Raw genomic sequence first — 15,407 nt, forward strand, 5'->3', positions numbered from 1 at the left:
ATTTATCTGTGATTAAAAAAACCCCATAAAACAGCAGCAGCAGACAGCTTGTAATGCTTGAACCCAAAATCTCATGCCATCTGTTTTCTTTACTTCTTTTTTGAAACTGAACCCAGATTAAACTACCTGATTTAAGTCATTACCTTTTTCAGAGATCATTTGATGAATTATACAGATGAGAGTCCCTGTCCCAAATCCAGTCCCCAGTGTTGTCCCTTTAAAACTGATCTAGAAGAAAATAATCATGGAGTGTTGTTTTTTTTGGTTTTTTTTTCTGGATGGCAAAGACCCTGATGTGTGCTTCCTACACGCTGAAGCAAAAAATTGTATATGAAAACTTTATTCTTAAACAGGACTATGCAAACTCAGTTTGGAAAACAAATGTAAAACATGGATCTTCTATCAAAGTGTTTAAACCAAAGTATTTTCAAACTGTTGTTTTGAAACAAAAAGGTTTCAAATGTTAATTAAAATCCAAATAGTGTGTAGAGGTGAGGGTGTGTGTCATGGAGTAGGACATCTTTAAAAACATTGGGGGTTGTGGATTTTTTCAGGCGTGTGTTTCATCCAGCTCAGTTCCTTAGACAATGCAATGCAGGGACAGTTCTCAGGAAAGAAATCCAATACTCTCCATACTGGAGGAACAGCTGTGTCTGTCCTCCAGGATCCACTAAAGGATGCGCTCTTCTTCCAGCGTGTACCTTGCTGAAAGGCAGGCTGGGAAAGGCAGAGTGATTAAGATTTAGGTTCTGCACTCCCTAAGGAAGCTCTGTAAAGGAACAAAAAACATTTCCGGTGACTACATCACTAGGCTGCTTGGCCAAAATCTCTTTTCCATGAAAGAAGGGATGGTTATGTTCTAGACAGAGGTGAACAAATGTCATTCCACGATTGAAACTGAAGTCTGATGGCTTTTCCAGATACCTGTCTCTGGAGGCAAAGCTTGCAGACATGTTTTCTGTATATTATTCCATGCTGATGGCTGTGTTCTTTTACACTATGAGAAAGGCTTAGGCGAGACCTTACCCCACATCAAAACAGAGCGTGGTCTGGGCTTTTTAGGCCGTGTGACAGCTTTATGAATGAGAAGAACCTCTGGGACATGCAAGAGCATTCTGTCTGCTGCCACAAACCAATTACTCTTTGAATTTCACCTCTCAGAAAATTCCCACAGACCCTTCCTGTTGGCTTTGTGCTGACTCCCCTGTATTTCCACTTCTCTCCCATCAGAAATAAGGCTGTTGCAGATAGCTTTGCGGAACAGCGCACGTGTCTCACTATGCCCCTTGCTACTCCAGCTCTCCATTTCTTCTCTGCTGCATCTGAGTGGGTTCTGGGATCAGCTCCTCAAATCTGCTCTTCATTTCTCACCCCAGGCACTACAGTATCCACCTGCCAAACTACTGTGAATTATTTTCAGTAATGCTGCATTAGAGCACCGTATTGCTCCTTCCTCTGCTTAAATGCTGCCATACAAACCAAGGCAAAGGTAAGAGGACATGGAAAAAGGCACTGATGATGACACTGAAAACCAAAAACCTAAAGAGCCAACAGATCTGAGCATTTACCCATGATGCATGCTCTACAGTCAGCTTCAGTGATACTGCCATCATTCATAAGCTGATGAGGTCTCCAGTTATATCACCAGGTGGCATTGTAATTGGCGTCCCAAGATTATTTTAAAAAATAAAGTTCGTTGTTTCGGGGTTTTTTTCAAAAAAAATATTGGAACTGTCTTTTTAGCTCTGTAAAAGTACTGAATAAACTTTACTTTGTACGTAGCAGTCTTTCCAGGAGAATTTCTTGCTTCCAGTGAAAGGCTGTATTTGTTTAATTCCATCACTTAGAGTAAGATATGGACATGATCTCTTTTGTCTACAGAGGAATATTTATTTCCCTAGGTGTTAATTTTTATTTGGTTTACTGAGTCAGTGCAGCAAATGAGAAAAACAATAACAAACTCCGCTATGGTATTTTGTTTCAGTACTATTAGTGAACAGCACAGGTGAAGACTTTTTTTTCTTCTTTATTTTCATTAAAGGTAGAGGGTTTTAAACCTATTAGTAACCTGTATTAAAGGTATAGGTTATTAAAGATAGCTCTGAGCAGTTATCTTCCAATTTCAAGCAGCACTGGCATAGTTTGAATTCAGTCAGAGCTTTGCAGCTGGGGCCCGTATCCTTTCCTTAGATTTTGCACTATTACCTTGCATTATAGAAAGGACATTAAGGACACCCTGCATTTCAGAGGATACAATTTATTTCCTGAATTACTTAAAAGCTGATCTTGAGTTTACACTCTACAGACAAGTCTATGCTAATTAAATCACTGCCAGCCACAACCATAAACAGTATAGCTTGTACTGGTCTTCCTTGCAGATCTTAGTTACACCACCAGGTTATCTAGAATAAGGCAAACCTCAGTAACAGCCCAGAGATACTGTAAGTGTGAGGTATGGCATTTGTGTTTAAATCTCAGAGTTTTGACTTGGTTTTATCTCACAGGCAGACGGCATGTACCTGCTCAGCTCAGGGAACCTAGACAGTGGCTCAGTGGACCATTTGCAGGTACCTGCTTTAGGAGGGCTTCAGGGTCCACTGATGATATTAACTGAATCTTCATCAAGAGAACCTCAGACACCTGCATCATCATTAACCCAATAAGTGCTTGCATTTGGAGCCGAATCTCAGCTCCGGTAATTCAATGATAGAGCTCAGAGTGTCTGAGCTCTCCGTTATCACTGGGGCATCAGCTCCTGTCTCTGTTGGACCTGTGAACACAGTCTTCATGGCTCACTTAGCATACACGGCCTAACTGCAGATCTTCCTCCTCGGGATACCCCTCATGCCTAGAAAGGCACTTGCAAATGTACCTCATCAGCTGCGTTCAACCCTTTCTCTGAACTCTTCCTATCAAGAGATGATGGGATAGACAAGGTACACCGAGATCTCAGATGACCATGCAGAAATGCATAGCCTCATTGTTTCCAGTGCTTGATACCCGTCCAACTATTTCAACTGAAATGCTCATTTTTCAGTCTGTATTTGAACAGTCTACTGCAATTGAAGTTTGGCCCATGATCAAGGTTCCTGGAAACTAAAATAATACAAATAAATAATAACAACATAAACGTATTATGAGTTCAGAAGTCTGTGTCCTTGCTGCAGGAAAATCATTCATATCCAGAGGGGAAATAAGACCCAGAGTATCTACTCCATGGCTTGATTATGTTGCAAGATGCACTGTTTCTAAAGGTCACTAGAAAATAAATGCTCATTTTTGGTGGTGCTGACTGGACAACATGAAGCAAATAAGCACATGGACTGGTTCACAACCACAGCTGACTTAGAAGGAAAAAGCAATCGAAAATCTTTTGGGATTAAAGTTCAGTTTGAGTTGGTGCGTGCAAGGAGAGAGGCAAAACTAGCAAACTACCTTATTGCAACAAAACGTCCCCAGGCTAGCTGAGAAGTTGCCTCCTAGCTGCTGCTTCAGGGTTTGATGCTTAAATTAATTCTTCAATGTGAGCACACCCAGTCAGTGGCCCTTGAGAGTCAGACTGACATCATCCCAGCTGCGGTTCATCACTGGAGCTGTTGACCCAGCTCCAGAGCAGCCCTCAGGCTGGTTCCCTTGCACAGCTGCCTGATCCTTCTTTAGCTTCTCATCAGACTGAGCATGACAGCAACTATTTTTTTTTAACAAAGCCCAACAATAACTTCAGATGGTCTTTTCTGCAGTTTTCCAGCCACAATGTACCTTCTACAGCTCCTATATTCACTCCTTCCTTTTGCCCATACAACTACCAGTGGGGGGAATCAGGTCAGAAAACAAAAGTGTATTTAAATATAAAATAGCAGAGGAAAGGGAGGTTATTTTAGTGTCTTAATCTAGTTTGCATATGGCCAGCTCAAATCAGTTGGCCCTCAGCACCATGGAGATAGCACAGGAACAAGTGACACAGACTCCTGTACATGACTTGGATGAATATCGATGTAATTAAAGCATAAGGAAATCACTTTTCTTCTTGGGTATTTTTGGAGCATAGTCTGATTAAGAAAACAAAAATGCTGATAAAGTGCTTAAAAAAATCTAATGTCATGAGAAGTGCTGTGAAGTTGAAAAGTAGTTTTGTCACAAACTGAACGTAAGCACTTTCTCCAAACAGAAATATGGAAATCTACAATAACATGTCCAGAACAGGGTGCCACTGCAGGAATAAGAACAATATTATTCCATTCTTACAGTTAGCTTAGAGGAACAGTCAATTTAAGTATCCCTCAATGGGGCTAGCATTATATGTGGTTTTAATTAACATAAAATTTGCTAACTTTATTTAGCCTGTGCAGAAAGGAAAATTACTTAATGCTATGTCAGTAATTTTCTCAGATACATTTATAAAATTGCTAACACATGCATAATATTTATTTTAAGTTGCAGGGAACTTAAGCTGAGCAAGTGTGATATTGTTTGGATGGATAGTGTCAGATACCTTAGAAATAAGGCACAGAGAAAAATCTTTCCCCAAAAGCAAGGAAAATCCTCTCCCAAAGGTTCAGAAGGCTTGGGGGGACCTTTTAATGGCATCCAACGGAAAAAAAAACCACACAACAAAACCAACAAAATCTTTTAAATCCATTAGAAATACTGTCTTCATTCCTGTTGAACGCTGCTGGCGAAATACTTGCAAACCAGATACCATACCAAAGAAAAAGTCTTAAAAATATGTAAACCAGTGCCAAGTAGTATTTTTCAGGGCAAGTCTCCTGGCTGGACAGAAGGGGCATCACCGCCCCTTGGTCACAAGCCCTTGGATAGCCTCTCTGACATCCTCTACAGACACGTGAACAGCTCATTACAAAACATCTGCCACAGAAACCATTTCTAGCTCATGTTTCCTGGTTGCAAGGGCATAGATTGCCAATGGAAATAAATGAAAAATCAGCATCTTCTGCCTAGAAGTGTGCTGTTTGTTGAAATACGGCACCAACAGCTGTAGTAATGGAGGGTCTTTACTCCTGCACAAAACTTAAGCAATTATTGAAACAAAATCTCAAAGCCAAGACCCAGTTTATTAATTTATTATTGAAACGGGAATGAATGAAACGTTCAGTTTTATCTTGAGTGGTCAGCTTAAAGTGAGGTTGCATCTTCCCTGCTTGAGAACATTCCCACAGATATTTTTCTTCTTGCAGGGGTGACTCTACAAAGTGACTCAGGTCAGCTGAATTTGGCTACAAAATCAGCAAGAAACCAACCCAGAGGCAAATGTCAGTGTTGTAATACAGGGCAGAATGGGTTAACCCAAGATGAAGCCAAATCCTCTCTAACGATTCTTAGCATACAAAACACTATTTTGCCCTTATGATGCTACAGATGGTGCAACTGGAGCACTAACTTGCCAAAAGCTTTAAAAAAAAGGAGCTAAGGGGTCATTAACTTAAGACATCCTTCCTCATGGGGAGAATAAACAGTTCGTTTTAAGCTTCTGTCTTTGTCCCCTCAATCCAACACCCATCCCTCCCGAAGTAGAAGTGTGAGAATCAAAACCACAGAAAGTCTTGTGCTCAAAGTGTGCTTTTCTGAATAGCAAGTATCTTTTAAACTGCTTCTTCCTTCAAGACTGCAGCACAGAGGTATATCTGCAATTGCTAATTCACACAGCTGAAAATTAGCTGAGACACTGTCCTAAATATTGCAAACGGCATATCACTGCTTCTCCTCTGGAACAATACTGCTCTATCTACAAACAATGGGGAAACCATATACCAAACACTTCCTTATGTTCCTGTTTAAAGATGCTGAAAAACTGTGAAAGGTAAAAGTAATTGCTGCCAGACAGGCAGACTTCTCTCAATCACAACAGGGTAAATTAATCTGGCCCGTAAAGAAGAAACACCAACTTCCAAGATGGTGCAGATAAGAAGAAAACAAGGTCAGAGCACGCTACCATTGTGACTTCAGGTCACCTGGTGCCACAAAGCATATTTTTCCACGTATTATACAAAAATGAAGAAACCATCGCTTACCTGAGGGCCGATCAGACCATTGATTCCTGGGAATCCTGGTTCTCCCTTTTTACCCTGTATGTTCAACAGAGAAGCAAATATTAGACACTAGGGCAAAGCCTGCTGTTGACTTTCAAAAGTCTTTCATCCCAAAACTGGTAAATCACCATCTTGTGCTTACACAAAACCCAAAAGCTAGAAATGAAGGCAGCAGACACCATTTGGATGTCAAACTCCAGTTGTCTTTGACAGGTCTGTATCTCCCAGAATGTGACAACAGCCCCAAAGATGAGGGTTGCTCTCATGCACGTCACGGCATCTCCTAGACTCTGCCATCTCACCTGGGTGCTCCCAACAGAGGGTCAGAGATTTCACAGTGCTGAGATGCAGTCAAGGGAGGTACCAAGTGTGGACACATGCTGAGAGGCACTTTCCTTGCTGCAGCCCAGCCCTTCACCCCTCCACAACAAAGCCAAGCAGTGTCCCTTGTGTTCCTTGCACTGTTTCATGCATTAAGAAAGAAAGTAGCAACTCTAGTGCTACTAGATTCAAAATCTCTAAGCCAGGAAACATTTCTAACTAGGGTTGCCATTACCACCAAGGAGGAGAGCTCACTGCCTCCTCTGCAAGCAAAAGACGTTTCCTCCAGAGGAACCAGAGAGCTTCGCCGGTGCAAAGGAAGGATAAGCCAGGACCTAGAATGCACCCCGAGACAAGTTTACCTATATGGATGCTGCAGTACCTGTGTTCCCCATGAGTCTGACCTCAAATAATTCACAGGGGGAAAAGTCCTATATGAGAACATGAGGAAGAAAGGCTGGAATAAGGATGCATGAAGCACTGGAGTTAAGCAGAGGTTGGATTTGTTTCTCAACTCAGCAGTTGACTTGCTGTGTTAATTCGGACAAGTCACATATTTTTTTGACTCGGCTTTCTTGTAAAAATAATCCATCCGTCTCCTAATGTGTAAAGTGAAACATTAATACTTCTGAGGTTGTTAGTAATATACTAGGAGGGTACAAAAGGAGTCACGTAAATACCCAAGAGATAGAGAGAAGTGATATTTTTTTTCTCCCTCACTTCTGCTTCTTATCTAAACTGTTTTTCTTTTCAGAAGGATACTATAATTAAGCAAGTTTCATGTCACTGATTATGTGATTGGTCATACAGATGTGTAAGAGTCACATATATAATTTTCTTTTTATTTTTCTTTATTGAAATATGTCCAGGAACAACATCTATAACCAACAGCTTCCCACTGACTTGAATGAAAAAGCTAAAACATCACAAACAAAAAAAAATTTCATGACATTTTCCCCAGTTTTGACTGAGATTAATCAGCTGGAGTGTCAGAATCTAATCTTTTCCTTATTGTTCTCATAACAAAAAAAGCAGCTGTCATATACAGAAGAAGAATTTAAGAAGAAAATTAAAGGAGTGATTATGAGGTCCTTGGGCATCAGAGTTTGTAGTCATTTCCAGGACCCTAACACCAACAAAAATCTATATTATATACTCAAGTACATGCACTGTTCATGAGTGTTCCTTCTACTGTTTCAAGATCCATCATTTTATTGCTTGTCAGAGTCAAAAAGTTCCCATTTTTAACCTGAAGGACTCACATCACCACATAATTCCACATATGTTTTCTAGTTAAAGATGTTCATTTTGGCAGCTGCCAAGGTGACCATGCAAAGGACACTGTTAAAATACTAATAGGAGTATATAAGCTTATGAATAGAGCATACAGGATGCAGCGTGTGGAGCCAGGCATGGGGGATGAGTATGCCTGCATGCCGCCTCCAGCTTTTATCAAAGCAGGAGCTACACATTAAAGTGGCTGATTTCACAGCTACAGCGCTGAGGCCAGCACACAACACAGTGTAACTGATTCAGAAAAGAGCTGGCTGAGTAGATGAGGGGCAAGCAGTAGATGTTGCCTACCTTGGCCTCAGCAAGGCTTTTGACACTGTCTCCCACAGCATCCCATGGGCAAGCCCAGGAAGCTGGGTGAGGTGGGGGTGACCTGCTGGGGGGCACCTCTGCAGAGAGGGGCCTGGGGGTGCTGGTGGGCAGCAAGTTGCCCGTGGGCCAGCAGTGTGTCCTCGTGGCCAAGAAGGTCAGTGGGACCCTGGGGGGCATGAGGAGGAGCGTGGCCAGCGGGTGGAGGGAGGTGACCCTGCCCCTCTGCTCTGCCCTGGGGAGGCTGCGCCTGGAGTGCTGTGCCCAGTGCTGGGCTCCCCAGTTCCAGAGACAGGGAACTGCTGGGGAGGGTCCGGCAGAGGCTACAGGGATGGTGAGGGGACTGGAGCATCTCCCGTCTGAGGGAGGGCTGAGAGAGCTGGGGCTGTTTATGCTGGAAAAGAGAAGACTGAGATGGGGCCTTATCAGTGTCTACAAATATCATAAGGGTGATTGTCAAGAGGACGGGGCCAGGCTCTTTTCAGTGGTGCCCAGCGACAGGACAAGGGACAATGGGCACAAACTGCAGCACAGGAAGTTCCATTTGAACATGAGGAAAAAATCCTTTCCTTTGATGGTGACAGAGCCTTGGCACAGGCTGCCCAGAAAGGCTGTGGGGTCTCCTCTGGAGATATTCAAAACCCACCTGGATGTGACTGTGCAAAGTCCCTTCCAACCCTGACCATTCTGTGACTTATCCATGTCCCATCAACCTAGGTTGTCATTGGGTATAATTAGCACCCACTTTACACCTCCCCTTGCAATGTTTATACATCTCCTCAGACTCTAATTCAGAGACTGCATTAGAGGCAGGAACCTGATATCAAAAATGCTTATAAGCCCTTAAAGGAGCATAACAGAATTGGCTTCACTCTAAATCAGATATCACAAGTTGGAGAGCATGAACATACCTTGTTATGTACTTTATACAAAACCACAATGGGTGATACATGCATTGGTGTTCAGGTCAACAAAATCCCAACAAGCCTTGTAACATCACAAGTGAAGAGATGCGAGTAGTACATGTAGACTTTATTTTGGAGGTCCGTAAGAGTGTAGCTTTAGCAGCTTTAAATCTTAGAGGGATTATCTCGTTACAGTTTGCTGAACTGCTGCTTTTTGGAAACTTCGTCTCAACTGTAAAATATTACTTGGGGAACCTGAGGAAGTTTGTAGCAGCACCACCTCCTCCCGATATCAATCTCAAAAGCCAAGAAAGCAGAGGAAGGACATGTTTTGCCTCCTGTTACAAGTATACCCCCATTGCTCTGTCTCCACGCTGATGACCAGGCATGCTAATCCAAGGCAGCAATGAGAGATGTGAGAGGAGCCTATCCTTTCCTCGGGTATAATGCTGAGAAGCTTTGGTGCTTTTCAAAACACACAGATTCCTTAAAGCAGCTTGTAATTATACCGACAGAGAGGGTGAGAGTGTAATTTCCCATTGTGAAGGGAACATTTTGATCGTGCAGAAGTTAGCCAAAATCAAACTACAACAGGTTCTCTCCACAACATTACAGCCTGTCTATAAAGTACGGAAATACTTGCTGGGAGAAATTATACCTATGAGAGCAAAGCTCAGCAAAATGTCACATCGCCTAATATGACAGAGAAAACCAGCAATTATGCTCTGTTACTTATAGCAAGAATCAGGTAAGCATGTGAAAATGTGTATTCTTTGACTATATGAAATATGTCATTTGCTTTCATCAGCAATTTGAAAAATAGCACAGTTAAAAATGTGTGTTTTATTGGAAATAGATATATTTACCTCACTGACAATTACAGCATCACTCTGGATTTAAAGTATGCCATCAATCCCTTTTTACTTCTTTCTGTTGCTTTGCTTACGTTTCGATTTCTGCATGATTGAACTTTGCCAGGGCAGGCAACATCACCTGAATATTTCAAGCACCCGCAAATACATACAAACACAACCATCCATCAGAAAGGTGTCTACTATATGGAACACAGTGAACCAAGTAAAAATGTGGGCCCCACTCTGCGAGAGGGAAAATTTTGAAAGGTATCATAGCCCAAGAACATTTCTCATCTTGCTGTTCAATAGCCAGAGTGGCCATATATTTTCATAGCATGTTTTTCTTTGAGGTTTGGCCCCAGGAACAGGTGTGGATTTAGTACCAAGTGCATAGGAAGCATCCTTAATTGTGAATGAATATGACTGCTAGTATAAATGCCAACTATTTCCTCTGTAAACTATATGGGATGTTAGGATTACCCCTTTCAGCCCTGTCTTTTTACCTCTACGTTACTAGAGAAGCCAGAACAAACACAGCAATGATAATCAGTTTGAGGCCCCTTAGCCTTTTAGTCTCCATATGTATCAAGCAATGACAATAAATTACAAAGTGAGAAAATCTCCTTATTCTGAGGATGCAAATACCATGAGGGCTGGCCAGCTTATGGGTGATTACTGGGACTACTGTGACACAGGAAAAAAAGGCCTGTAAGGACTTCTGGACATTGAGAGAGATTGCACTTTGGGACTGGCTCCTTCCAAAAAGTCTGCTCAATTTGGTGGGCAAACATTCTCCTTTCTCTCCTGGATTATTTATGTGTCTCTCCCTGGAGAGACCAAGCTCTTTCCCTTGGACCTTGCAAGTCTAAGTTAGTTCAAATCAAGGGGAGTTCATACACAGAGAAATAAGAGTTGAAACAGTGTTGACTGCCCATTTCAAATTGTGACTGGCCAGAACAGGAACATCTATGCAACAACCCTCTTAGACAGGAGAGAGGTGGATCAGGAAGGGGACAGTCAAATACACGTATTCCTGTTCCTCTATCAAAAGCACAAAGAAGAGCTCAGCAGCCCTCCAGAGGTGTGATAAATTCATCTTCCCCATGGCAACTAAGAGGGATTAACCTTTCCTGTGTTGGCAAGTGCTCTTTAACACATCTCCTCTGGGTGGAGGGTGTGCCCTGAAACCAGTAGTCCCCAATTTTAACAGGATCCTTTATGGACTATTGTGAAACAACTATGCACCATTTACATAGACCCATAGCCTTGTAATCTAGTTATAAAGAGTCAAGAAAGGTCTGTTAAGCTTTTTGTGCTGCTCTGACTTCAGCAATAAACATTCAGGGGATGTGGACACATGAACATGAAAACCTGCTGAAACATGACAGCTGAATTAAAGACACAGAAGACACCCCTTTGTAATTCACTGCTAGAGCTGCACTCATTCCTCTGGCCTCCAACCTGCTGGACCGTGACACTGAACTTTGCAATTAACTCATGAAAAAAGGGTCCTGCAGTAAATTTTTTCAAAGTTATCTCTGTTTCTACATCCAATTTGCTCTCATTCCATGCTTCATATAAATTATTTTGTGCATGAAGTAACTTGAAAAATGGGGAATTACTATTACTTATCTTCCTGACTCATGTACATTGAAGTCTTAAACATGGGGATGGACGTTCATTAAAGGTTCCCTTTTTAAAAAAGATAATTTCCTTTAAAACTTTTTCCCATGAGTGTTTTTAATATCCTACGATACCCTGGGTTTTTCTTTTCTTTTGTACTGACTGTTCTTGGAACATGGGAAAATTTTGAAAAAGCGAATTTAGAAAGCTAGGCTGCACTACAGCACGTCAAACCCAAAATGGGTTTGGGCAGCTGCCACCTCATGCATGTGTAGAAAGTACTGCTATAGAATAAACATTTTCTCTCGGTGTTCTTCTGAAATTTCAATCCCTTGAATGAATTTGTGTCAATAAGAGGCAAATCCTTGAAAACTAAGTTATTGAGCATGCTTCAGAAGAACTCTGTGTTTAGGATGGATTACCCAAAGATCTGTGTGCTTTCCAGGAACATGCCATACATCTGCATCTTTTGTGTTCATCAAGCAAAAAAAGTTGGGTTTATTTCCAACAAATATTTCAGCAGATCAGGTGTCAAAAAACTTCAAAGTGGAAGCAAAGTACTTCAGTTCTCTTCAGTTTCACAGAAGAAAGAAGAGGACAGAAAGAGAGAAAAAACCCACAAAACCACCCTAAAATTAAACTAGACTCTCAGATTTCTACTCTTTTTCAGACAGTTTTAGTAAAATCAGGGAGACAGTACTGCCTATCACTCAAAGGTCTTATGGGACACATAAACCCAGCAAAACTTCTTTCTTCCCACTGTGTGCTTTTGATATGAGGGTATCATTGTCAAAATAGAGACGTCAGGTGCCAGACACTTAGAAGAAGCAGCTGCCTAGTAAAATGAACATAACCCAGTTGTTTGGTTCCAGTTGTAGTTGTTATATCCTGTCCCCCATCAGGATCAAACGATGGATGTGAATCGTCAGATTAGCAGTCCAGCAGATGTACCAGGGAGATAGCACATTTTTTTCTGTGTCTATAAAACACTTCAAGACCTGCAATTAAAGCAGGCTAACAGAGAAGTGCTTTTAAATGTCCAAAAGGCAATCTGTCCTCCCAGCTTATGCTCCCCTTAGTGTGCTTCCACTAGTGGGCTACTCCACAAAATGTAAGCAGCCTTCCAATTAGCTTTCCAAGTTAAAGAGCTATGGCTGTGAGCATGCATTATTATAGTTACACCAAAAACACATGGTCCATATCAGAGCTCCTGGGAATGGGCTGCAGGAGGAAGAGGTTCATATACAGCAAGCTCAACTTATGATAAATTTGGGAAACAGATCTCTATAATACCATCAGCTTTTTTTTAGAGCACAACATTCCCTTCACTCTCTGTTCGCAAACATGCCTACTTTCCTTTTTTTTTTTTTCTAAACAAAACATTAGAAAGATGCTCTACCACATCCTGCAGCCAGCTCAGGGGCCTTTCTTTTTCTAACGCCAATTAAAGTCCTGTAGTATCTTCTTCAGACTGTCCTCTGATCCCTCAGATCCCATCCTCCTGCAAAGCTGCAAATCCCAGCATTCAGACACACTTTTCATGACTCACCAGTGACCCTTCTGCTTTTGAGAACGGCTGTGAGTGTGCTCCTCTCTTATCCATAACTTCTTGAAAGTTTGTCTGAGAGCAACACCATGTTGCTCTAAATGATTTGGAGGTGACCTCCTGGGTATGGCTGGACTATATCTAAAGTTCTTAATGCTTGCAGATAACACGACTGATTTGGTGGCAAGCCCTCAAAAGGCAACAGAGACAGAGAAGAGAATCATCGACTCATTTAGGTTGGAAAAGACCCTTGAGATCATTGAGTCCAACCGTTAACCTAACACTGCAAGTCCACCACTAAACCATGTCCCCAAGTGCTACATCTACGTCTTCTAAGTATCTCCAGGGATGGTGACTCAACCACTTCCCTGGGCAGCCTGTTCCAGCACTTGACAACCCTTTCAGGGAAGACATTTTTCCTAATATCCAGTCTAAACCTCCCCTGGCAACTAGAGGCTGTTTTCTCTTGTCCTATCACTTGTTATCTGGGAGAACTGACCTACCTTCACCTGTTTACAGCCTCTTTTCAGGTAGTTGTAGAGAGCAATAAGGTCTCCCCTGGGCCTCCTTTCCTCCAGGCTAAACAACCCCAGGTCCCTCAGCTGCTCCTCATAAGACTCTAGACCTTTCACCAGCTTCATTGCCCTTCTCCAGACATGCTCCAGCACCAAAATGTATGTGTTGAAGTGAGGGGCCCAAAACCGAACACAGGATTCAAGGGGCAGCCTCATCAGTGCCCAGTACAGGAGGACAATCACTGCTCCTGTTCTGCTGGCCACACTGTGTCTGATACAAGCCAGGATGCCTTTGGCCTCCTTGGCCACCTGGGCACACTGCTGGCTCATGTTCAGCCAGCTGTCAACCAGCACCCTCAGGTCCTTTTCTGCTGTGCAGCTTCCCAGCCACTCTGCCCCAGCCTGTAGCACTGTGTGGGGTTGGTGTGACCCAAGTGCAGGACCCAGCGCTGAGCCTTGTTGAACCTCATACAATTGGCCTTGGCCCATCAGTCCAGCCTGTCCAGGTCCCTCTGCAGAGCCTTCCTGCCCTCAAACAGATCACCACTCCTGCCCAACTTGGTGTCACCTGCAATCTTCCTGAGGGTGCACTCAAACCCCTCATCCAGATCATCGATAAAGATATTAAACAGGACTGGCCACAGTACTGAGCTAATACTGGTTCTTGGTCTTAAGCATGGTCTCAAGCAATCTGTAATACCAAGTCCAGAAGAAGACTTGGACCATCAGAAGCCATGATGAGAGGGATTCTTCACCCCAGTTACTTATTCAAGCATACCAGTATCACACATTCGCAGAAGACTTTGCAACTGCTCCAAGAAATGTGCAGTCTAAGCAACGGTGATGGTAAAACATTTATGCAAGCATGATGAACACGTTTAAATGAAAGATTAAGCTTGCAGTAGCCATCTTAAAAAAATGAAACTGACACTTTCTTTACTATATAATGGTGACTCTAAAGATTATGTCTTGTTTATTGGCAACTGTATTATCACATGTATTCTTTTATTTCTTCAGCAATAACAGGAACAGCAACTTCAGGCCTAAAGAACATCATACTTCCTCTTTTCCTAGAAATCTTTCCAAGATGTATGACCCTATTCCTGTCAGCCAAACTGTCACTGGAGTATTTGGCACAGTATGTAATCTTCTATGAAATCTACACACTGTGTAGGTGGCTCTTGCATTATATTTCTAACACCAGCCAACATTGCCTCTGCCTTTGCACAGATCAGAGTCCTTCATTTCCAGTGAACCGTGTTACGAGACATGAATTCCTCTATGAAATGGTTCCAAACATGCCTTTAGTCCATTAGTGGTTTGTGCCAGCTGTGTTACAGCTAACTAAAGCACTGCACACTTTTAAGAACTCCAAGAAATTGTCATGTCTGCATCCCTGAGTCACGACAGGGACTCTGTGCGTGTGATGACTTCATTTACATCTTGGTTGAGGACCATAATGCAAAACTGAGGTCGAATCATACTGCAAAACACATCAGTCCCTTTGGAGCATGCTACTTGGAAAGTGTCTTGAAGTCAATGTTGCACCGTAATCTATCCCTTTTGTTACAAGACAGTAGTGCAGAATATTTAAAAAGTACCTGAGGAACCAAATTTTCAGGCGATATAAACTGGTGCAGCATCATATCTTGAAACCTCACCAGTATAAGAGTAGAGGGACCAGGCAAGCAGACAGTGAATTTCATCTGTTCTACACAGGTCTGCTAAAAAGGAATCCCAAATCTGCCTCTAGCTACGTCTGATTTTTCTGGCCTTAGCATGCCAGTAAACCTTCCTCACAAATAAGGATTGCCTTTGTTACCCAACCTGCCAAATACAGTCACCTTGCACTGCAGGGACATTCGTAGGAGACAATTATTTGGCATGACCCAAAGGTGTGCTGGAGAAAATGCTCAGTGTTAAACAACTTGATGCTCACACTGCTGCTCTGGGTGTTTGGTTTGATCACATACCTGTACAGTCTTACACTCCTG

At 42.4% G+C, this 15,407-nt stretch overlaps 1 protein-coding gene across 2 annotated transcripts in view; it reads right to left on the reverse strand.

The window, feature by feature from the left end:
- COL22A1 (collagen type XXII alpha 1 chain) overlaps positions 1-15,407 on the reverse strand; it is a 237,065-nt gene that overhangs the window by 69,372 nt on the left and 152,286 nt on the right. For both annotated transcript variants that reach the window (XM_080381170.1, XM_080381171.1), the window contains one exon: positions 6,030-6,083. In XM_080381170.1, the coding sequence (XP_080237296.1) occupies positions 6,030-6,083 (54 nt within the window). The remainder of the gene's footprint in view (positions 1-6,029; positions 6,084-15,407) is intronic.

Source organism: Falco punctatus (assembly GCF_963210335.1).
Source record: "Falco punctatus genome assembly, chromosome: 3".
NCBI lineage: Eukaryota > Metazoa > Chordata > Aves > Falconiformes > Falconidae > Falco > Falco punctatus.